The sequence below is a fragment of the Protopterus annectens genome, chromosome 1.part1 (assembly GCF_019279795.1).
Source record: "Protopterus annectens isolate FY-2018-M chromosome 1.part1, PAN1.0, whole genome shotgun sequence".
NCBI lineage: Eukaryota > Metazoa > Chordata > Ceratodontiformes > Protopteridae > Protopterus > Protopterus annectens.
In genome coordinates, this window is record NC_056726.1 from 1,130,055,672 (window position 1) to 1,130,079,529 (window position 23,858).

At 39.5% G+C, this 23,858-nt stretch overlaps 1 protein-coding gene across 1 annotated transcript in view; it reads left to right on the top strand.

The window, feature by feature from the left end:
* The window catches only part of LOC122815687, a 364,725-nt gene that overhangs the window by 74,817 nt on the left and 266,050 nt on the right, over positions 1-23,858 (top strand). The window contains exon 3 of the mRNA XM_044088392.1: positions 8,466-9,305. Within this exon, the coding sequence (XP_043944327.1) occupies positions 8,466-9,305 (840 nt within the window). The remainder of the gene's footprint in view (positions 1-8,465; positions 9,306-23,858) is intronic.

Below are 23,858 nucleotides of genomic sequence, written 5' to 3' on the forward strand. Positions count from 1 at the left end.
ACATCAATCCCAAAGCACTTCCCTTCTTAAATAAAAAAGATTTACAAGCCTATAACATAATAGAGCCACTAAAACATTTAATAAATATAACACAAAAACTTTTTCACTCCTTAAACCTTGGACAAGCTATGTTAATACTACAACCACCCCCATAAAAATCCTAACTTAAAAATAAATAACAAGATGCTAAACCTAGACTCCTTCCCTCGGTTAAAACATAAGAGAATCCAAGATATCTACCCATTCCTCAATAGCACAATTCATGAATTAAGAAGTAATCTAAACTTACCTAAAGTATATATAATAATTTTAAGACAAATCAAAGAGGTGTGTTCCAGTTACCTCCAAAACCTTATAGTACTCGAAAGTGACATTGAAAACTGTACCCTTTGGAAGACTATGTTAATGTCAAGGAAAGCAATAATGAACTCATACAAAATGATAAGGGAAATCAAATTCCAGAAAGACCTTCTCTTCTCTAATTACTGGAGAAAATTAAAACCTGATATGGATGACCAGCAAATAGAAAAGGCATCAACTTAACATTGAAAACTATTCCACTTAAAAAACTCTCTTACACGCAACTCATGATTAATAATAATGCTTATTTCACCCCAGCAATTCTTCACAAATTCAGTGTAACTAAGTCCCCATACTGTCCAAACTATAAAGACCAGATTGCAGACCTAATACATATATTCTGGAGTTGTAAATGCGTTTTCAAGCTTTGGAATTCCCTTAAGTTACAACTGCAAAAATGGGGTATCAAGCATCAACACTAACATGGGGATTTACTCTTTTACACATCCTCCCGGCCAACATCTTAGGAAAACAAGCTAACCCACTTACAACGATTTTCTTATTAATGAAGCTATGTATAGCTTGCAAATGGTTAGATCCGGTAAGTAGCTTTTGGGAGGAATTAAAGAAATCTGCTATTAAACATCTACTAGCACATAAAATAGTATTGGACAAAAGAAACAAAAATATGAAAGCCCAAGCAATCTGGGAACAGTCCTATAACATCTTATTAGCATAAAGCACCAAGTACACCATATCTTATGAACTGGAAGTATTCTCATGAGTACACAGCTTAACTATGGATGAAGTATCATTTTTGTATGTGCTGTTTTTAGACTAATGACATTAATTGGGAATGCATCTTTGTATATATTGCAATTAGGTATGTTGTATGACCTACATGTTTCTACTTTATCCACAATGTATAACATGCAAATATGGTCATTTTGTAACTATGGAATGGTTATGGTTTTTGCAAATGTAAAACAAAAATAAAAATTATTGAAAAAAAAAAGAATAGTAACTAGAGGTCGGTGATCAGTTTCAATCTGGATAGCTCAACCATAGATATAATTATGAAACTTTGAACATGCAAATACTATTGTCAAAAGTTATTTCTCAATTTGAGCATATGACATTTCAGTTTGTGTAAGTGCTCTAGAAGCATAGGCTACTGGTCTGCCTTCTTGAAGAATAACTGCTGCAAGGCAAATTTTTGAAGTATCACAGGAAAGAGTGACTGGTTTATTGGCGTCATAGTATCTTAATGTAGATGGGGTGGCAATTTTCTGCTTAAGGTCTTCAAATGGTTTCTGGTGCTGTTCCAACCAAGACCATGCAACATTTTTCTGCAATAGCTCTCTTAAAGATGCTGTCAACTCACTGAAGTCTGGTATGAACATGCCTAAATAGTTGACCATGCCAAAGAAATGCTGTAGAGCTTGAATATTATCTGGTGCTGACTTCTCAAGAATAGCTGCTTGCTTAGATGGGTCTGGTCTTAAGCCAGTGCCAGTGAATAAATGACTACTTCTGGTAGTTTGAATTTACAGTTTAGAGGATTGAGCTTTAAATTCACTTCCTGTGCTCTGTCTAGAACTCTCTTAAGGTTTCTGAAATGCTCTGGTTTACCATTGCCTCCAACCAATAAATCATCTACTATTATGGCACAAGGATAACCTGAAAAATGTGCTTCATTGGAAGACTTCACTTGCAGAATTTACTCTAAATGGCATCCTTAGGAATCTATGTCTGTCAAACAGGGTACCAAAAGTGGTCAGTAATGAGGATTTGTGATCAAGCATCACTTGTCAAAATAAATTTTTTACATCCAAGATAGAAAAAACAGTGACCTTCAGTATTAGGGCTGCAACTTCTTCAACTGTACGCATTAGATGATATGGTTTCTTTAATGTTTTCTTCAACTCTCTTGGGTCTATATATATTCTGATTTTGTGTGAGCCTTTTTTGTGGGTTGCTACCATGGACTGCACCCTTTCAGTTGGTTCTGTAACTGGACAAATTACACCTTGCTGCACTATTTTATCCATCATGAGCTTAGACTTTACCTTGCATAGCTGTTGGAACTTTTCTTGCTGGTCTGACTACTGGACTTACCTATGGGTCTAACTTCATAGAAACACAACTGGAAGTTTGCCCAACGTGTCAACGAAAACATCAGCACACTCAGAGAAAATGGCTTCAGAAAAATTGGAACTAGGCTATGCCCTTATATGATGAACTTATTTGGCAAAAGAAACCAGATTCATTCTCAAACTGTCTCTGAGAACCAATAATGACTGAAAAGGTCTTCAAACTACATAGAATAACAAGCTGTAACAGTTCTTAGCCAAATAACATGAAAGCACTACTGAGCCTTTGGTTTGAATTTCTTCAAGCAATAAGTTTCATACTGCTAGTCATATTGAGCTGTTCATTAATTTTCACCTTAGCAAATGTGTCTACTGATATAACATTACACTTTGAACCAGTGTTTACTTTAAGCTTGGTGGCTTTACCATTGATCTGGACAGTACAAACTTCTTTGCCAATAAATTCACTGCATCAAACTTTTCACCAATTAGTGATACACCATCTACATAGAAATTAGAGTTGCAGCTCTCTATGTGATCAGCTTACTTTTTCAAGTGACCCTTCTTTATAGCTGTATGAGGTTTACTTGATTTGCAAAACTTTTGAAAATGGTTCCATTTTTTTACACTGGTGGCAATGCTGACAAAATGCTAAGCATTTCTCTTTTTTAGACTAATGATTGGCACCACAGGTGTGACAGTTAACCATAAAGGTGGATTTGGGTTTTGGTGACTCACACTTGCACTGCACTGAGCATGGTCCTTTCCTAGAACTTACTTGTACTGCACTGAGCATGGTCCTTTCCTAGAACTTACTGGAAAACTATGGGGTTTCCTTGGTGAACCAGCAGGGGCTGTAGCTGCCATGTGCTTAGGCCTGCTTTTGTTTGTCATGCATTGTATGCTATCTACATTTGCTTTGGAGCCAGCTGAAACCATGCTCTTTTCACTTGCAAGCATACTTGTGTGCCTTTCTGTAACTTCATGGATTTCACAAATTTCCACTACATGCCCAACTAGCTGCACTAGCTTTAACTGACTGTTCAACAAGGAAAATTTGCTTTCAAGATTTTTACTACTGTGCAACACAGAAAAAAAAAACACAGGAAACTAACCAATGAGACTTCTGGCTAATAAAATGAATACACAAGTCCTTTTGTATATTTTCCACCTCAGACAGACCAAGCAAACACTTTCTGCCAAAAGATGAATAAACCCAATCTTTCTAATGTAAAACACAGTAGAAGGGACCCTCAAGTACAATGCTACCACAAATCAGTAAACACATAGCTGGAAATCCCTTGCTGAAGGTGAATTTAAGACAGTCTTACAGCAATAACAGTAACAGGAAGAGTAGAAAAATACAGCAAAATGCACAGATAAAAGTAGGAAGCAGTAGCAATTACTCAAAATAATTAAGCAAGTGTGATTTAGCAATCAAAGGTACTTAACTTTGCATGGCTGGTGCTGGATAAAATAAAATAAAAATTCTGGAATGCAGGTAGGATGCAAAGCTTTGCTCAGCTCTTGGAAAATGAGCAGGACACGTTATGTAGTGAAGAAAGTTTGCTGAAGAGCAGTACTGGGTTGGTGGGTGGGCAGTCAGTATCATGAATCTATGGAAACCAATGGGTGGGAAGAGTACTTAAACAGCTAATAATCAGACAATAGCAATGAAAGATAGGAGGAAGGAGTTTTGGAAATTAGATTATTATAAGGGCAGAGGCCAGAGACTTAGCCAATATTGGCACGCTTTCAGAAACTTAAGCTAATATTTTAGTTGGGGATGGGGGGACACAGAATATAACTTTAAGCAGGGGTAAATGATAAACAGAATACAAAAGTAATGAAGCACAAACTGAAGCATGACAGTCCTCTCACTATTGAACTCCTATTTCAGTTTAAGGCACCAGCTATGCAGAAATTTGCTGACACACAAACCAGAGCAATAACAGCTCTATCACTATTGAATAGTTTAAGGCACCAGACTATGCAAATATTTACCAGTAACACTTTTAATAGAAAAATGCAGTAATAAATGACTAAGGCTCAAATTGCTAGTAGTTCACAATTCTGCCACAACCAGGATTTAAACTACAAGACTAGGGCCCAGCAGAGTTTAAAATATTAAACTTGCCAGTGACTGTGGTGTTCTTTTATAGGAATATAGTGCAGCTTGTCTAGTATATGGCAAAATTTACTGAGGAATTATGACTCAACACTGTGCAGGTGCATCATACTTGCCTCATATAAAGCTCTCCGACAATCAGGATATCAATTGTTCTGCATGTACTATTATGATGTCAAAGTACAGTATACTCTGACAATGATATATCCCACAAAGGTATGTGAGTGCATGATGTGTGTATCTGCATTGCTAATACACCTTGTGGTGGCACTAGTGTGGCATACAAGTTATACAGACAATACCACACATGACTATCACTCCCTAAGCAATAGTGCATTTTTCCATAATTGCACAGTGCATGTACACATACCATTGTATGCAGTTAGAGCTATGTAGTGCATACACAGTGTGAGCAATGAACAACCACTACTCTGTTATAGCTCATAGTCACGCATGTTTATATGCACTTGCAGAAAGCATTCAGTGTGTGCATTATGCACTGTCACAGGTCAGTATGATGTGCTTCCTGATGTGCCTGAGTCACCGTGTGCCACATATAACAGATTAAATACAATATATCTACACATGAGATGGCCATTGATGCTGATATACTTTTATTTGGCATTTCATTAGTGCAGTTACATTGTGTGACTCATTATGGTCATTTTGTGTTCTGTTCTGTCTTTGTATAATATTTTCAAATAGATATATATGCTTCAACAGCTGTGCATTATTGAAATTCCAGCTGGCTGTGAAAATATATTGGTTGCCATTTAAGCTACCACAGGTTTGCCAATGATTTAGGTAAGTAGCAAATTAATAAATTATGCTGCAATAAAATGGTAAACATTGACAGAGTCTGCTGCTATGCCATGTATATTTTGTAGTTGCTGTTCCCCAGAAAAAGTGCCATATTAGTTGTGGACTGGTGCCAAATTGTGGGGCTGGGGGCAGTCTTAAAAAGCAGCAGGATGGTAGGGGTATAGAGGAGACAGAGGATGTCAGTGCTCATGGTGGCCATGGATGACTGATATTTGAGCTCAGCTGTAATGTGACTGATATAAAGGATTGTGTAGTGAGGAGCTGTGTGTATCTCTGTGTGTGTATGTTTGTGTGTGTGTGTGTGTGTGTGTGTGTGTGTGTGTGTGTGTGTGTGTGTATAGACCTTATTAAATACTTGCAGAACTTATATTATGTATGTCAAATACTTCATTTCAGTAATAATTACATATCCTATGCTGACTTTGTAACATTAGTCGGAAGAACAGCTTTACATTAAAAACATAAAAAATGTATTCACTAATAAGAAAATAAATCATGTCCTCCAGGGTGAGTGTTACAGGGAAACAATGGAGCTCCAGTTGTGGCATGGCCCTCTGTCTGTGGGGACAAACTTGTGTGACCTCTTGAAACAAAAGGGTGGTCTGTTATTTCCCTGTAATGTCCAACATGGAGTACATTAATTGCTTGCTTAGAAAATTGGCTTCAAAGATAAAAATAAAGTGTGTGCATGTGCCTGTGAGCAGAGCTTATGTATGCGTGTGTGTGTGTGTGTGTGTGTGTGTGTGTGTGTGTGTGTGTGTGTGTGTGTGTGTGTTGTGTCTGCTAGCAGGGTGTCGGGGTCATTTCCCACCCTAGATTCTCAAGGCCCTAGGCCAGTTAAGCCTGAGATGAATGTATGAATATCCTTCCAATTGTCCAAGACCCATTTGAAGGAAGATAGTGCATCACATTGCTTTATCTGCAGTTGAAGTCTATTTCAGATGTAAGAGAGATGTTGAGTAACCAATATGTTTGTCTACCTTGTTTTATTGACTGAAGCAGGTTTAAATGCCTTGTTCTTGTATTCCTAAGGCTGTTTGATTTGTGAAAGTATGAGAAGTGCTGGATTACTGAGTCCCTGATTTCTCAGGGGACAATCCACATCTCCTCTCAGGCCCCTGTGAGGCACATAAAAGAGTGACGGTGCATTTAGTCTTTGCTGCTATCTCTGTGATTTTAAGCTGTTGATTTTCATGGTTAGGAACCTCAGGGGTCTTTCCAACTGTTTGATATGTCGGGTAAGGAACAACACCCTCTTTAGGGTCTGATCAATGCTAAATAGAAGGAGACAAAAACCTGTTTAGATATGTCAGACATAATCAGTTGCACATAGTAAAAGGATTCCCTCTCAAATACTGCTACATGGTGATCAAAGGAAAATGAATTATTAACCCAGGTTCCCAGATATCTAATGAAATTTTCATTCTGAAGTGGATACTATCAATGCAGTATGGTAAGGTGATGGTGTACCTGCCAAATGTGACAATTTTGCATTATATCAGACATTTATAAGTTAAGTTTCTGCTGGTGACCTTCTTGAGGAAGAGGGGTATTAGACAATGACTGCCTGCTGGCAGTTATTTATATGTTGTGTGTGCATGAGTTTGAATGCATATGTATATGTTTGTGTGTGTGTTTGTGTGTGTGTGTGTGTGTGTGTGTGTGTGTGTGTGTGTGTGTGTGTGTGTGTGTGTGTGTGTGTGTGTGTGCGTATTCACATGTATGTGTGTATGCATGTGTGAGTGTGTGTGTGTGTGTGTGTGTGTGTGTGTGTGTGTGTGTGTGTGTGTGTGTGTGTGTATGTGTGTGTGTGTGTGCGTGTGTGTGTGTGTGTGTGTGTGTGTGTGTCTAAGCTGAGGTGCCTATGCACCCACACCCTTTTTCTTAAAACATGTCAAAATGTCTTGTTCCTGTTTGATTTAATCTAGACTTTTCCCATCAATTGCTAGTCATGAATTAATGTTTTTGTATGGGTCCTCCATGGCAGCTGTCACAAGTATAAAATGGTAACTACATGTTAAATTGTCTTATCTTCTCCAGCTTTCTCATTATTTTTGAGCAATAATGCCTTCAGGAATGACTTTTGATGCAACTATTTCAGTTTGAAATAAGTAATGGCACAATGGCTAGTTGTTTAGTGCTGCAGGCTTCCACCTGTAAAGTATAGGGTTCTTGTCTGAGATTTGGCCATTGTATGTGTGAAGTGTGTATCTTCTTCCAGTTCTATGTATATATTTTGTCAGAATAATCGGGTTTCCAGTCACTTCCAGGAGGCTTTTGTGTGATTACCTTGTCAAAATTGCCAGTGAATGTTTCATTTGCCTCCTTCTCTTACCATTAGGTATGTGTCTGACAAAAGCTTACAAAGATCAGTTGACTTAGCTAAACAACACATGACAACTCAGGCTAAAATCCAACTTTCCGTACCATTCTGACCCATTCACTATGTCTTCATGTATTCACTGTCTCGCTTGGTCTTATAAATATTGCTTACCTCTTGCAGCCTAACTTGTACCTAAACATGCATGTACTGTTCCCGATATTCCATGATTCTCATACGTTTAGAAATAAACTCCTTCCTATACCTGTTGTTTTGCTCTGAACTAAATTATGTTGGTGCTGGCCACATCTGTATGGCAGTGGTGTACAGAACTACAAGCAGATGTCCAGATTTGCTCACACAGTTAAAAAGTGTAATTTATTCTTCCTGGTGGTTCACTACTACATGTATTGTATTAACTGCTGAGTAGGAGGCACTACCATGATAGATCATATGCACCAGTATTTAGACTGATGTATCACAAAATGGGAGAGCTTCACTACTGAATCTCAATAAAAAGCTTTTGTTCTGTAAAACACATTAACTATGCAAGTATTTATGTTTATATATAATGTTAATTATGCCAGACTCTGCTTTGATTACAGACACAGTTTAGTTTTAATGTTAACAACACAGTGTTTCTGTCTTCAAGAGCATTCATTATTGCTGCATCTATGACTGAGCCTTAAGTAATGAGCGTCATTACATTCTCTCATATTATGTCACTCTGGTTTATCCTACACATTGTATACAATGAAACACAAGTTCAAAGGGCAACCTACATATTGTATTTTTTTTCCAGCTTAGCCATGCATCAGCGATTCCTATTTTAAGTGACAAACATCAGTTCCCATCTTTTCTGAGGACGGTTGTAAGCGTTTCCCAACAACCTAAAGGCCTTGCTCAGCTTCTTATTTATTTCCAGTGGGAATGGGTGGGCATTTTGGCTACAGGAAATGATTATGGGATAGAAGGAAATCAGCAACTCAAAGAAGAATTAAGGAATTCAGGATTCTGTATTGCATTTAATGAAATCATTCCCCCACAATTAACAAAATCTAAAATCATATCACTTGTGCATACAATAAAGGAATCTTCTGCCACAGTAATAGTGATCTATGCTTTCCAGGAGCAAGTAATTCCTCTGATGGAGGAAATTACACACCAAAATATCAGTGAAAAGATCTGGGTAGCAAGTGCTAGCTGGATTTTTTCTGCAGCATTCTCTGTTAAAACCATCTGGAAAGCACTTCATGGAACTATTGGACTTGCGGCTGTAAGTAATAACATTCCTGGTTTTAAAGACTTTCTTTACACAATTCATCCTGATAAATTTCCCAGTGATATATTCATGACAGCATTCTGGGAAACAGCATTTCAGTGCAAGTGGACAGATAATAAAACTGCTCAGTCAGTAAACTTGGGAATTATTGATCACCTTAGGTACTGCACTGGCCAAGAGAAACTGCAGATGCTGGATCAGAATTTATATCCAGTTTCAGATTTCAGATTTCCATACAGTATGTATAATGCAATATATGCAGTGGCCCATTCATTGCAGACTTTACTGGCATGCAAGTATGAAGAGGGATCATTATTTAATATGACATGCACCAATGGCAGCACTTTCCAGCCACAGCAAGTATGAACATTCTTTTCATTCATGCTACATCATGTACTCATAGCTACTAAATGTTTTTATATCTTTTCTCTTAATAATATACTGGCTTCTTTTCTTGTGAAATGATGACAAAAAACTCTTACAGATTTGGTGCTAATATGAGACTATCTGAACAAGTTTAACTTATTTTGTTCCAGAGTGTTATGCGTAAGCATTTCAAATAGTATGGGAAGCTTTCTTCTTGTGACTGATGTTTCCGGATGTTTCAGTATCACTCATTAACATCTTTTTCTACTGTTTGTCACATGATAGATGATAAATGCTTAGAAAACCATCCCTGAAAGATTGCTGATATTTTATTATAGTGGTCATACTCAAAGTAAGCATTGTGGTTCCTTACGTTCTCTCTCTTCTTTGAGTGTGGGTGATCTCAGAGTTGGTATACATATAATTTTTGGGTACTGGAGCACTGTCCCTCTGTTATTGAGTGCTGTCCACTAGTTGTTTGTTGTTGTTTTTTTTTTTTACATTTTGCAACCTTATGAGTGTCATTATTTTGAGCAGTGATCTCTTAAGGATTTAGCTATCTTGTTTGGAATAATCATTTATCCGTTAGACTATAAACCTTTATTTTTTATTACTTTATGCCCATATAATTAGTACTAAACTAATTGCCTTTTGTGGAACATTTTTTAAGCCTAGTCAATTACCTCATGTGGGAGTTAAACCCTGCATCTTGTGTATCTAAAGTAAACACCTTAACCGTTATCCCAATCAGTTTGAGAACACATTAACAAATGAGTTATAGCTGAAGAGATCCAGTCTTTGTAGTATATGTAGCTTTAGCTGCCCCAGTGTAATGTTAGTTGCAAAAAAAAAATGTAGGAGCATGAAGAGTTGTATAGGGCTTGAAAGGTGGAACACACTTAGCACTATCTTATGCAGATGCACAGATGTGCATTATATTCAGTAATGGGTCTTATGAGATGACTAAGGGTGAATTAAGACGTCTAGTAGAAAAACCTTTGGAAATTAGATGAGCCAGATATAAGGCTTTCTGAGCTATTGTATTGACATGATGGTAAATATCAATAGGAGAGCTTAAATTCCTTATGACAGTGTCATATTGTAGACTGTGTTAACCACAGGTTATATAAAAATCTTTAGTTAACCAAAATGAACTAAGATACATTTTTTTACATTTAACTTAAGACTATTGACTTTGCTGCAGTTCTTAACATGGTCTACCACATGCTGGAGAAAATGTCAGTAAATAGAAGATCAAATAGCAGCATCAAATTTACAGTTGCTTACATACTTAGATAACAATAGGCCAGGGGTTTTGACCTGAAGGTCTGAGAAATAGAGATTGGATAGGAAGGGGGTCCAACACTGAACCGCGTGGTACACCACTGGTGACCTTTTTGCTTTCCAAAGTAGCACTTGTGACTCTAACTACATGGACCCTGTCAGATGCCCAGTTAGCTATCCACTGCTCAACATAAGCATTTAAGTTCAGGTTAGCAATACTGTCAATAATGTCTGTATGGAACATAATGTCAAAGTCCATGGCCCAGTCCATATTTGCTGTATGTACTACATAATCACTATCCAAAGATTTGCTTACTTTTTCAATGAAATTAATGAAGATAAAGAGACTGGGTTTTCCTTTCCCAACACAAAATTGATGATAGTCCAGAGTTAAGACATTTGTAAGATCAAGATTAATGAGGTCTGGTATACTATGCTCCATAGCTTTACATATAACTAGAAAAACAAATGTTTACATTTTCAGGATGCATGGTTGGGCCACCCATGTGTGAAGGCATTGCAGTGGCTCTTTTCCAGGCTTCAGGAATGTAACTGGTTGAGTGGCTTGGATTAAAGAGGTTAAGAAGGGGTTCAGAATGACCATATTTGACACTGATAATTAGGCAACCTGGTATATTATCAGTGGGACTGGATAAGGTTTTCTTACCTTTTGAAATGTCAGATTGAACTTATTCCATAGTAATTAAAGGGGTTGCTGGGATTGTGGAAACTGTGGGATAGATGTAACCGTAGGTGGAGTGAAATTTGCACTCAATTTTTCAACTAGGATAACAGCCATTTCCTTTTGGTAAAAGTGTTGAATATTATTAAGGACTATCTCCAAACATTGTTGGGTGTTACTTTTTAACATAGTTAAAATTAAGATTTGCACCTATATTTGGTTAAGTGGCAATTTTAAGTTCATACTCAGCTTTGAATTTCCTGATGGTTTCCTTAAGTTCTTTGCTAGTTTTAAACAAAATAAATGAATGAAGAAGATGGCCAGTACCCAACACAGTATTTATTTAGTGCTTTTGTCCACAGGTTTCAAGGATTTCATCAACATAACCAATTACACATACATCACATCTTTTATATTACCACCAGTTCATAGTACCACCGCTCAATTAACATCACCATAGCAACAGTACTAACCTAAACTAAATAAATTCAATTGATACACATTATATTGTATTAAAAAATATACCTAAAATACATTTTAAAACACATATTAAATTAACAAACACAATGTCTAAAAATGAAGAATAAATATTCCCCATGCTTCTTTATTACATAAAATATGCAGCCCTTAATTTCAGCACACTACTTAATGGCATCATTAAGCCCATGGGGCAGTCGTGGCATTAGTCTTTAGCTGCCATTTTGGTTCTAGATATTCTAGGAAATCATCACTAGGTCCTCCTCTTTGCCCCAAGACAACCTGATCTATGACTGCAAATACAAATTCATGCAAAGGGTTTAAATCTATATGTTCACTAATGCCATGCCTACCGGTGGGCTTAATGATGCAATGTCATTAAGTAGTGTGCTGAAATTAACAGCTGCATATTTTATGTATCTATTTTGGGATCAGCTTTCCAAGACCATATGCCACACGAGATTCAATTAATCTACCAGTCAATTAATCAGTCAAGAAAATGTATTTAACTTGCCTCAGCAACTTATAACAGCAAAAGCAAGCATGATATGAACATTAAGCTTCATTAAAAAAGTGAAAAATAAATAATCAGTAAATGATAAGCATTCTATAAATTCAAAATGAGTCTCTGGCAAGGGACGTGAACTGTGGGGTGCAAGGAATAGAGATTCAGATGGTTACATTTCCAGCAGATGGTGCCCCTTCCAGGAATTCTTAGGTGCCAGTTGAGTAAGAAGGAAGTCATATGCAGAGAAATGGCAGAGGAAGGTTCACAAGCATGAGAGCCTGTAATATGAGGTAGTCAGGGCTCCTGGGGCAGAGAACTAAAGAGACCTGCCCCCCTGTTCTGGGTGTTATTTCTGCATGCATGGGCAAAGCTGGAAGGTTTTGAAGTATGAGAGCAGCTAGTTGTGTTAAAGTTCAGTAACAGTGGCCCAAGTGAGTTGAAAAAGACCTTGAAGAAGTCATTCCAGTAGAGAGAAAAGGGAAGGCTATCCATTGGTATGTTCAGAGGAACTCTGGTGGAGATGAATGATTACTGATATTATATTATTAAGATAAAAGCTGAAGGAGACAAGTAAAGGATGTTCTGATGATAAATAGTAGGCTAATGAGAGTTTTTCTATATCTTGTTTTCTGTTGTGAATTTTACTGTCTTCTGCCTATATGTTCTGACATTACCTTTTCCAGAATGAATGGCAACTTTTCCATCATCCATACTCCTTTGCTGGTGATGCTTCCATCTGCTATCAAATGGTGGGGAAATCCTATTAGAGCACTTTGATGTAATCACTGGTTTTCCATGAGATATGATCGATTACTTTTTGAAAGTTCTTAAATACCTGAGATGCTCTGTTGATTACTGTTGTTAAGTGGGAAAATAAAGGCATCCTCTTCAGAGGGGTCTCTTATGTTGACTGCTAGTTGATACGTAGAAAAATATATGCTAGTTATTATTACAACTTTCTTGAAAAGGCTGCTATACTGTAGAGGTGGGAGAAATTATTTCTTTTATTTTATCATCTCGTTTACTGTCCCATGCTGAAGATTGGAGCAAAGCACAATTTAACACTAGTGTATTACTTTTTTCTTTCCTTAAGATATGACTACATTTATTATTTTTTTACTACATTCAGACTGCTATGAATATAGGAATAGATGTAACAATGCATTCAATCTTGTATGTACTGTATACACTTTGGAGGATCAAAATTTTATAAATATTATTTTATATTATTCTGTTATATAATCACTAAAGCATAGGCAGCCAAATTCAATAAAACCTACATAGTCCATTATGGTAGCACAGAGTTTTAATTTAGATCAAGTAAGTGCCATATAGAGGTGTGCATCACCACACAAACCAGTTAAACGTAGTGGCATGCTAATTACAGCATAAGCAGCTGGACTGTATGCTAATCAACCAATCCAACATGGTGGAACTATTCAACAAGTTATATAAAGTAATCGTGTAGACTCAGTCCTGGTTTTCCCTGCAAATTCCAAAACCTACTGGAATACAGCTACAGGAAGGAGTCTACATGGAAAGAATGTTAGGGGCTGCTGTTGCTTTATTTCATGTGTATGTGCAACAGGCTGAGGTCTATGCTGCTGCTGCTGCTAATAGACCAAGGCCAAGAAGGATAAGAGATTTCAGGGTCCATTTAATTTTTCACAGCCTACATAGCATGGAAGTTACAGAGTGCAATAGAGTGGATAGAGACATACTACAGGAACTCTGCAATGTCTGTTTTCCTCAAATCAGAGCCAGGGCCAACCGAGTTGAACCCATCACATTGGAGACAAACGTATGTGTAGCACTTAGAACCTTAGCTACAGGTACCTTTCAGAGACCAACAGGGGACATATTGGGGCTGTCACAGGCATCAACATCCAGGATCCTCCATAAATTCCTGAATGCTATGCTCCAACATGCCAGGGACCACATATATTTTCCTTTTACTCCTGAAGAGAGGTCCAGAAATATATAGGAGGTCTACCATGAAGCACACTACCCTGAAGTACTGGGTGCCATAGATCGCACACATTCAGAAACTAAGGCACCACCTGTAGATCGGGGTAGGCTCTACATAAACAGAAAAAGGCTTCCACTCTATTAATGTCCAAGTTGTGTGTAATTATAAGGGAATCACCTTGAATGTGTGTGCTGCCAACCCTGGCAGTTACCACAGCTCACATATCAGGCACATCTCCCAGCTGTAACAGATATTTACTAGGGGGATTATCCCACAGGGTCATTTACTGAGAGATGCAGTTTATGCACTGGAACCGTGGTTGATGACACCCATCAAAAATGCAGACACACTCGATGAAGAAGGCCATATTGAGGCACACACTCAAACCAGAAATATCATATAGCATGTGTCTGGGTTGCTGAAGTCGTGGTTCTGGTGCCTAGATACATCTGGGGCAGCCCTGCTGTACAATCCATGGCCATGTACTGAAATATTCACAGTATGTGCCATGTTACACAACATCATCCTGAGAAAACAGCTTCAGCAGGATAAGCAAGTGGAAGGACCATGCATCCCACCACCAATGCTAAGGTCACCACAGCCACATACAGATAAGGAGTCAGAGGGGGACCCACCAGCTGCTATGGGTGTAGGCAGATGTAGACATGCTCAATATGCCCTCGCATTGGCAAGAAGACAATGCATAGCATACTCACTCACCACCTAAGGGCCAAAAACCTTCCTCCTACACACATACATATATTAGCATTGATGCCAGGTAACTCTCACAACCTGTACCTCCCAATGTATTGGTTGTGTACTGCATTAGACAGAGTCAGCCCTGAAGTAAAACTGTGGCAACTGTTGCATTTACAAGGTGAGTCCTGAACCTGGAGTGTATTGTGTAATAATATGAATGAGTGACATATCCTTGTATTTCATGACTTGGTACTGTAAGCAAGTAGAAGGTAGGAGATTTGTACAGAAATGACCTTAATATATGATAGCAAAGACTTATTTGATGTATATGTGTCCATTATTAAGTAGGCCTCAGGCATCATACCTCTCAAAAGTGCTGATGATCACTGCATGCCCTCAGTTTAGCACCATACATTTGTACCGGCAAATCATTAAAGAGAGAAGTTAGAAACAAATGCTACACATAGCAGTTTCAGACTTTACAACCCCCATAACATCATTCACAATAAAGTCAGATAATATCGACGCTATCAACTGTCTTACTTCCCTAAGTCAATATAAGTCAAACGTACAATTACCAGTTCAACACCACAAGTGCAGATATACTAAGCACTAAGTTATCAATGCAACCTGATCATCACACACACACACAAAGCTTATGTATCCCTGAATCCAAAAGACAGAAAACAGGGATATGGTACAGTTATCATCACTTGCACAGGTTGATGTGTGGGAGGAGCAGGAAGCTTAGGCTTTCACAAAAGGTTGGTGAGTGTGTGTGAGTAAGAAAGAGCAGCAGGCAGACATTTGGATAAACTAACAAATGGCCAGTGAGACAAAATGAGGTTTAAGCTGCACTTCTGAACCATGTAACTCTTGTGTGTGTGTGTCTATAGGGATTCTCCAGGTGAAACTAGTGTATGGGTGTCTGCATGAACACAGCCAAGCTGTGTGCTAGCTCTATGTCCTGATATGTTGGACAGGTGTGAGCAGTGCATGGTAGAGGAGGAAGTTCATCATTATTGTCCCCAACCATGTGAACTGGCTTTGCCAGGAGTTGCACTGGTACACCCACACCCATGGTCAGATTCACTGCTGCTACCTGAATGTGACTGATGTTTGCTGGACAAGCTCTCTTCATAGAGATGCCCAGGATAACGACCTCATGGCCTGCCATGTTTGGGTGTGGACAGCTCACCCACTGACGGAGCAGTGGAAGTAATGCCACTATGGGAGCATGATCAGACATGGCCACATTGGCTAACAGTAAATGGTGTAGCTGACCTATGCCCACTAGGATGCTGTTCCCCTCATAGCAGATGTTCCATCACAGGACAACACTTGTTCCATGACAGACACCCTCATTCCATCACAGACACCCCTCGTTCCAGTGGGTCTGTGAAGCCCGGGCACTGGCCCAGCAATCAAGGCGTCTCAATCCTCAGCACTAACACCAGTGAGGGGTGTCCATATAGGGAAAGGATAATAAATACACACACAGTAAAGTACAATTTCCCTTAAGAGCACACAGAGATCACAGTAAGGCTGGGTATGGTTTCTCCCTTTCTCTTCAGGACCCCAATAAGACTCCCCACTGGCAGAGCTATAGGGTCCAGATCTCAGCCTAGTGGGCAAGCTAAAACCTCCAGCACCCTCTCTGTCCAACTATTGCTTCGTGTCCCTGCCCAAGTATCTGACACACACACACTTTGAGATAAGAGTTTATACAACCATACAGACACTCCTGGGGAAGGCTGGTACAGGTTCTCCAGCTTTGCCCCTTTTAGCCAGACTATATGGTAGAAATCACTGCCACCACCCAGCTAATATTTATCAGCTACTCAAAGGCCCTTTTGAAAGGGTGTCCAATTATACTGTGCAATATTATTATCCAAATGGCAAGTGCAACTAAACAGTCAAGACTTATTTGGAGGGACTTGGTACAGTATCACTATATACATGCAATGTACTTTTAGAGCTTAAATTATCTGTACACAAAACAGCCATAGCTGAAATGTTTAAAATATTTAATAATAAATAATAAAAACACAAGATAATACTTCTTACTAGACAGTGCTAGTCAAGAGTTCAGAGATCACAAATAAATACTTAAAATAATACAGTAGAAAAGTTTTGACATCACAGAAAAAAGCTAGTTTACGCTTTCTATTTCCTAGCTATATCTAAGAGAAAACACAGTTCTAAAATCCTACTTACATATAGACACAGGCAGAGTGGTGAGTTGGATGTTGTCAAGACAAATGCTCTAATGCTCTCATTCTTTCTGTCCTTAAATTGATAACACGGTACTACTGATTAATTTCAGATTACATAATTTCTTTCTGGTTCCCAGGCTAACAGACTGTCAGAGGTTAATAGCCCCTTTGATCATGCAGCTGGGCAGGAACCAGAGAAATAAAAGAAGTTATACATGCAACTTCTAACCATTAACTCTGGCCTCAAACCAATAGGCAGAATTCCTTCATCCAGACATATTGGCTCCGACTTTTGACATCAAAGAATTGACTTATCAGCTTTGTTACAGCAGAGTGCACTGTTGTTACATTTTTGCAGTTTCACATTTAACATAATTTTTCCCATTTAAGAGAACAAGCCTGTGGCTTATATTAATATTTACAAATGACAGAATTATCTACAAAATTCTATCTGGCTAGGCTGGCAACATTCACCTATCTTCACAGTATCATTCATCAGATCCATTGAATTGGCAACACAGTGGAAGCAGTCATACATGTCAGCCTGTGCTATATCTACAACCCTGAATATTTGTCTGGAGCACCTATGGGAATGTGCCTGTGCCTACATGATGCCCTAAACATACATTATGTGGCATGGGCAGAGACATCTGGAGCATGTAGAGATGGAACAGCAGGCCTCCACTGAGCACCCCTAACAACCCTGCTCCATGGCACCTCGCCCACACTTTGGCTATGGCTAGAGTCAACTACACTTTTTTGATCAATTGTCTCACCTTACACCTGTCCAATATCTGTGGACTCACTGGAATGGGTAGGTGTACGGCTACTGGCTATGTCCGATGGAATTGCAGGGGATGGCTATATGTCAACCTCAGTGTCAGATTCAAACTCTGCACTTCCTGACTGTGCCTCTATTTGGCCACCATCATCATCAGAGTTTCCTTATACACTGACATCAGGTGGTAGAGATCCCACACTTTCACTGTCAGAATCACCTGTGATAAAAATAAAGAAACACTGGAAAAAATTAATACCTACACCAATATAAATACTAAAAAACTAACAGTGGTGCCACTATTACAGGCAGTGCAGCAATACACACACCAGGCCTGACTCAACATCACACACTAAAATATTACTTTAAATTGCTCAGTAGTATTGACATAAAAATGTTTGGCTTGCCATCTGCAGATGAGATTCTCCTCTGCAAGCCAGATGGTCCTGAATGAAGTTAAGCAAAAAGTAAGGGCAACATCATCACAATTAACAGTAACACAAGGGGGTAATACTTTCACCCCTTTATATGGCCATTAACTGTACTTTCAACAAGAACTTGGCTGACAACTCTAACCTAAGCTAATCAGTGAGAATGTGTTGTTAACTTTAGCATTCTTCAACCTCCCCCCAAAAAAGTCTTGTGACACAGAAGTCACATATTGATTTCAATTGTTTTACTATACAACAGTATTTGACTTTTGAGATATTAAAGCCTACCTGGAAGCTCCTTCTGGTAGACCTTTGCTGTCCCTGACACTGTTGCCCCAATGTCCAGTACATGTTGTTCTGCACTTTCCTGGGAGGTATCTGGATCCCTGACAGTGGCCAGGATCTCATCATTTGGTGTTCCTAGTGAGTCCATAGCAGGCCCTCCCCGGTAACCATCTGATCACAGTTTTGGTTTTAGCAGTTTTGCTTCAGGCCAGTTATATTACATTTAGGGTTTTTGTGGACAAACCCTCATCAAACCCTACTCCCCCTAAGTTCACCAAGTATTCAGAGCACTATGTCTCGTCAATTACCATCAGTTTTCCATGCAAGTCTGGTCGACATGGGCATACTGAGACATTGTAGCAACTGCCTCATCTTCACGGACAGTCCCCTTCTCCTAGCAGATAATTCTTCTACTTGTGAGAGATGCATCTACATCCGTAAGCTGGAATCTATGCTTTCTCACACCACACTCAGTAATCCTGCCAAAGTGGAGATTGCCAGCCACATAACAGAGTCACACATGAATCTATGCAGGGGTCTTCAACAAAAACAACAGAGACCCCCAAAACACACTCACAAACATTGCACACACATTGCCAATCACATCGCACACAGAAGTCAACACACCAGTGTCTCACAAACAAAGCCCACTAGGTATAACAATAAACTAATGCATCCCATAAGTCATAACAATAAACTAAACATACTAGTCATTGGCAACTCAGTAGTGAGACACACAGATATCTCCCTCACCAGGCTCAACAAGGAGAAGATCACGATCAGTTGTTAGGTGCTAGAATCTGCCACATCACGCATACACATGTCTCTCCACAACAGGTACAAATTTGACTCAGTCATTGTCCATGTTGGTGTGAATGACTTGAGATGTAACTCCCTGGACTATATGAAGAGAGACATGATTGAATTCTCAGAGTATGTGCTCAAGGCAGGTGTGATCCTAGCCCTGAGCAGCATCCTACCTTCACCAGGAATGATGCCTCAATACCAATAAAAAACGATTGACTTCAACAATCGGCTTAGTTTCTGGTGCCTTTCCATGGGGAAGCTGTATCTGTCTGCCTGGGATGACATGGTTGATGCTTTGCCAGAGATGGCCTCTACCTGTCATCCCTGGTGTTCTGGATCTTGGCCAAGGCTCTTGCCTCCCCCATTGTGCCTTCTTCAAGCTATGTCCCAAAGACAAATCTTCCAACATGAAAGATCTGTCAAAAAGCAAACTGAAGGTCATGCTGCTCAATAATAGGAGCCTTAATCTGAAAATGCACTCACTGCAGGCTCTCCTCACACTGGAAGATGCCAATGTCTGTGCAGTCATGGAAACTTGGTTCAGAGCTGCGGAGAGCACCCCTGCCTTAGCAGGCTATACCTCATTCCACACTTTCCGACCTCAAAATGAGGTCAGAAAGACTAAGGGTGGTGGAGTCTCTTATCTTCATTAAAGACAAGCACACCTCCCGACTGGTTTACCAGTATGATGCACTGTAATTACTCCAGGTGAAACTGACAGTTGGCAAGACATCCATCCAAGTAATAGCCAGCTATAGACCCCCCTCCATGTCTCAAGACACCCACTCCTTCTACCTGAACTTACTCGACTCCATCAAGGTTCCCCCTAATACCCTGATCCTTGGTGACTTCAACTACCCCACCATAGACTGGGTGAACTATTCCTGGTCTAATGCACTCACCCAATGATTCCTTGACTTCATCTACTCTAATGCACTAGACCATCTGGTCTCATCCCCCACAAGGGTATATTACATACTGGACTTGGGTTCTCACCAACATGAGTTACCGCTGCTCCGCTCCCATAGTATGTTATTCCCTGTTGAGATCAGATCATCAGTCTGTCTCATTTGAAGTTTCTATCCCAACCAACCCCTCCCCAGCCCTAACCAGGCTAAAGAACTTCTCAAAATAAGCCTACACCCTCCTAAGGGAGGATATCAGCAGCTTCACACCACTGCCCCCCCCTCAGAGGATGGAGACAACTATGCTGAACAGTACACCAGTGCAGTATACAAGCACCTGTACAACTGCATGGACTCAGACATACCCAACAGAACTAAAACCTGCTCCTCAAGGAAACACAAAACTGTCTGATGGACATCCTCTATCAACAGGCTATACAACAAAAGGAGTAAACCATTGTCCAAGGGTAAAATGCAACAAATTCCAAATCAGAAAATTTTCCCACCTCTGCCTCAACAAGCAAATTAGATCACTAGTGAAAAACTCCAAAGCCAATTATAAGTTGAAGCTAGCATCTGAAACAAAAGAAAACCACAGGTCCTTCTTTAGTTATGTTAGGAACCTCCATGGCAAAGCCCAAGCTTGTTCCAAATTAGTACTTAATAGTACCACTTACACTGATCCTGCTGACTTAGCCAGCCTGCTGGCTGATAAGTTCAGTGCAAACTTCACCCCCTTATTGACTCCCAAAGGCCCAATTGACATCCTTGATACTTGTCCCATACCTCACATCTCTGTAGATCAAGTGTGAAAGACCCTATCCAGGGCAAAGAACACAGCTTCTATGGAATCTGATAGTATCCCAGGCTATATTCTGCACCATCTCCAGCAAGAGATGGCTTTGCCATTGAGCAATGTATTCAGCCACAGCCTAATTACTGGATTTATTCCAGCAGAGTGGAGAACTGCCATTGTCATCCCCTTGTACAAAGTCGGTGCTACTACTGACCTGGGAAACTATCACCCCATTATCTTGACAAGTTTGATGTGTAAAGCCATGGAGTGTATTATTATGGATCTCATAAACAAGGACATAGGCAATCTCCAAACACTTGATCCTACCAAATTCAGATTTGTCAGGGGCAGATCTTGCCGACTGAGCCTAGTTGACTTCTTTGAAACTGCCACCAAAGCCCTGGATGAGGGAAACTCAGTACATACAGCTTACCTTGACCAGGCCAAGGCCTTTGACACAATCCCGCACTAGCGCATCATCATAAAGCTAACACAACTTGGTGTTAATATTTATCTCATCAGATGGGTGGCCAACTGGCTCACAGATAGGACCCACAAGGTCAAAATAGGTGCCACCAACTCTGACAGCAGACCTGTCACTAGTGGTGTTCCCCAGGGATCTGTCCTTGTACCCCTACTGTTTAGCATCTACTTCTCAGAGGTCCAGACAAAGACAAAGGGCCTGTGGCTGATCAAGTTTGTGGATGACTGTAAGTTGGTTGCTGTCACTGACTCCCAAATTACATTAACATACTTCAATAGGGTCTCACAGCTACAAATAACTGGTGTCAAATCATGGCCTTAAGTTAAACACAAAAAAATATTTTATCATACCATTCGGCAAAACTATGGCCCCTACTGATTACCACTTCTATGGCAGCCCCTAAGCACACAACCCGTGGTGAGAAACCTGGGTACTCAGGTTGAAAACAATCTCACATTTGACTATTATGTGGCGACAGTGATCACAAAAGCCTTTTACTTCATTCATCTCATAAGTAAAGGGATTGCATCCAGAAAAAAGGAGGTTATTACCTCTCTGTACTCCTCCCTCATGAGCCTACAATTGAGTATAATACCACATTTGATATGTACCTCTCCAAACACCTGCACAACTGGTAAAAACTACAGAAATACCAAACAGAGAATCCTTGGCCTCTAACACCTGTGTTATGTGGACAGGCTCAAATCACTATCGCTTTACTTGGTATCATACAGATTCCTCAGAGGTGATCTGTGTCTCACCTACAAGGTAATAATGGACCCTGCCCTACTATAGATGCTCCATATCCGTAAGTCTAACTCCTTGTGCATTACTTGCTTGATAGGCCTAAATCTAATATGTGACATCAACAAAACCTGCTGGAGAGACAGGTTTGTCTCCCAGAGGCTGCCCCGTCTCTGGAATAGACTTTCCATACACGTCAGAGTACCTTGCTGACCCTCTTCAAGCTCAACCTAGATGAGTGGATGAGAAACCACATATTTGTCCCAGGGGTTCTACCTTTGTCCCTCATTGACAAGGATGACAGGTGCTGACTGAGGTTTCTTTTTTGGGGATAAACTCTTGGCAAGGATTGTAAAGGCCCCAGGGCCATTAGCCTAGTAACCTCCTATAATCCTATGATCATAGCCCATTGCAGCTGCTCTCCTCCATGCAGATGTGATCATGTCACTGGCCCTATGGCACACCTGATCATATGTCCTGCCTTGGCCACCTACAGCATTCACATCATCCACAATTTGATGCCAAATTAGCATTCTGCATGACATATCTCCCCATCCCCATTCAAGCAGGAACATACCATATTGCCTAAAGGCATCCACTATCACCTGATTTTCAGCATCAGTGAAGGGTGGTCTCTGAGGATTTCATAAGTTGCCACCATCAGAAAAAGGAACAGGAACACCACTCCAAGGACAAGTCTTTTTATTCATACAAAACATTCTGGTACCTCAGCTTCTTGCCTTCTAATGGAACATTTCTAAACAACACCCGTATCCTTAAATACATGCAGCACAATCATAATTACTTCAATTAATCAATGTTCCAATTAATTACTTAGTCAGCCAGTTAGACAGAATCATCATTTTTAAATACATTCTTAATATTTCTTAAAATGGATGTGTCCATCATATATAATACAAATTACACTTCATTTTACATGTGAAAACATATACACAAACTGTAATTTCAAAAGCTAAAAAGTTGGGAGAGGGACCATGTATTGATTTTCTTTTCACTATTTTGGAATTTTGCTTGACTCATAATTATTTCAGGTGGAAGAATGATTTCTTTTTGCAAAAGAGAGGTACAGTAATGGGGGCAGAATTTGCCCCCTCATGCTATTTTGTATATGGGGGACTTTGAGAATCAGTTTATGTTGTTGGATGATTATTTTGTGAATAACATAGTTTATTATAAGAGGTATATTGATGAGTTATTGTTTTTTTGTAAAAGAGATGAAAAGGAGTTTTTGGAGTTTATGCTGAGTCTCAACAACAATCCCCATGGTTTAGAATTTACATGGGAAACTGATAGATCTAGTGTCACATTTCTGGATGTGGTTCTTTATGCAGATGATAAAAACAGTATCCAGTTTAAACCATATAGAAAGCTAACTTCTGTTAACAATTTCTTAAGTGCTACTAGCATGCACCCTCCACATTTAATACAGTCCTTGCCCTATGGAAAATTTAAACAAATTCT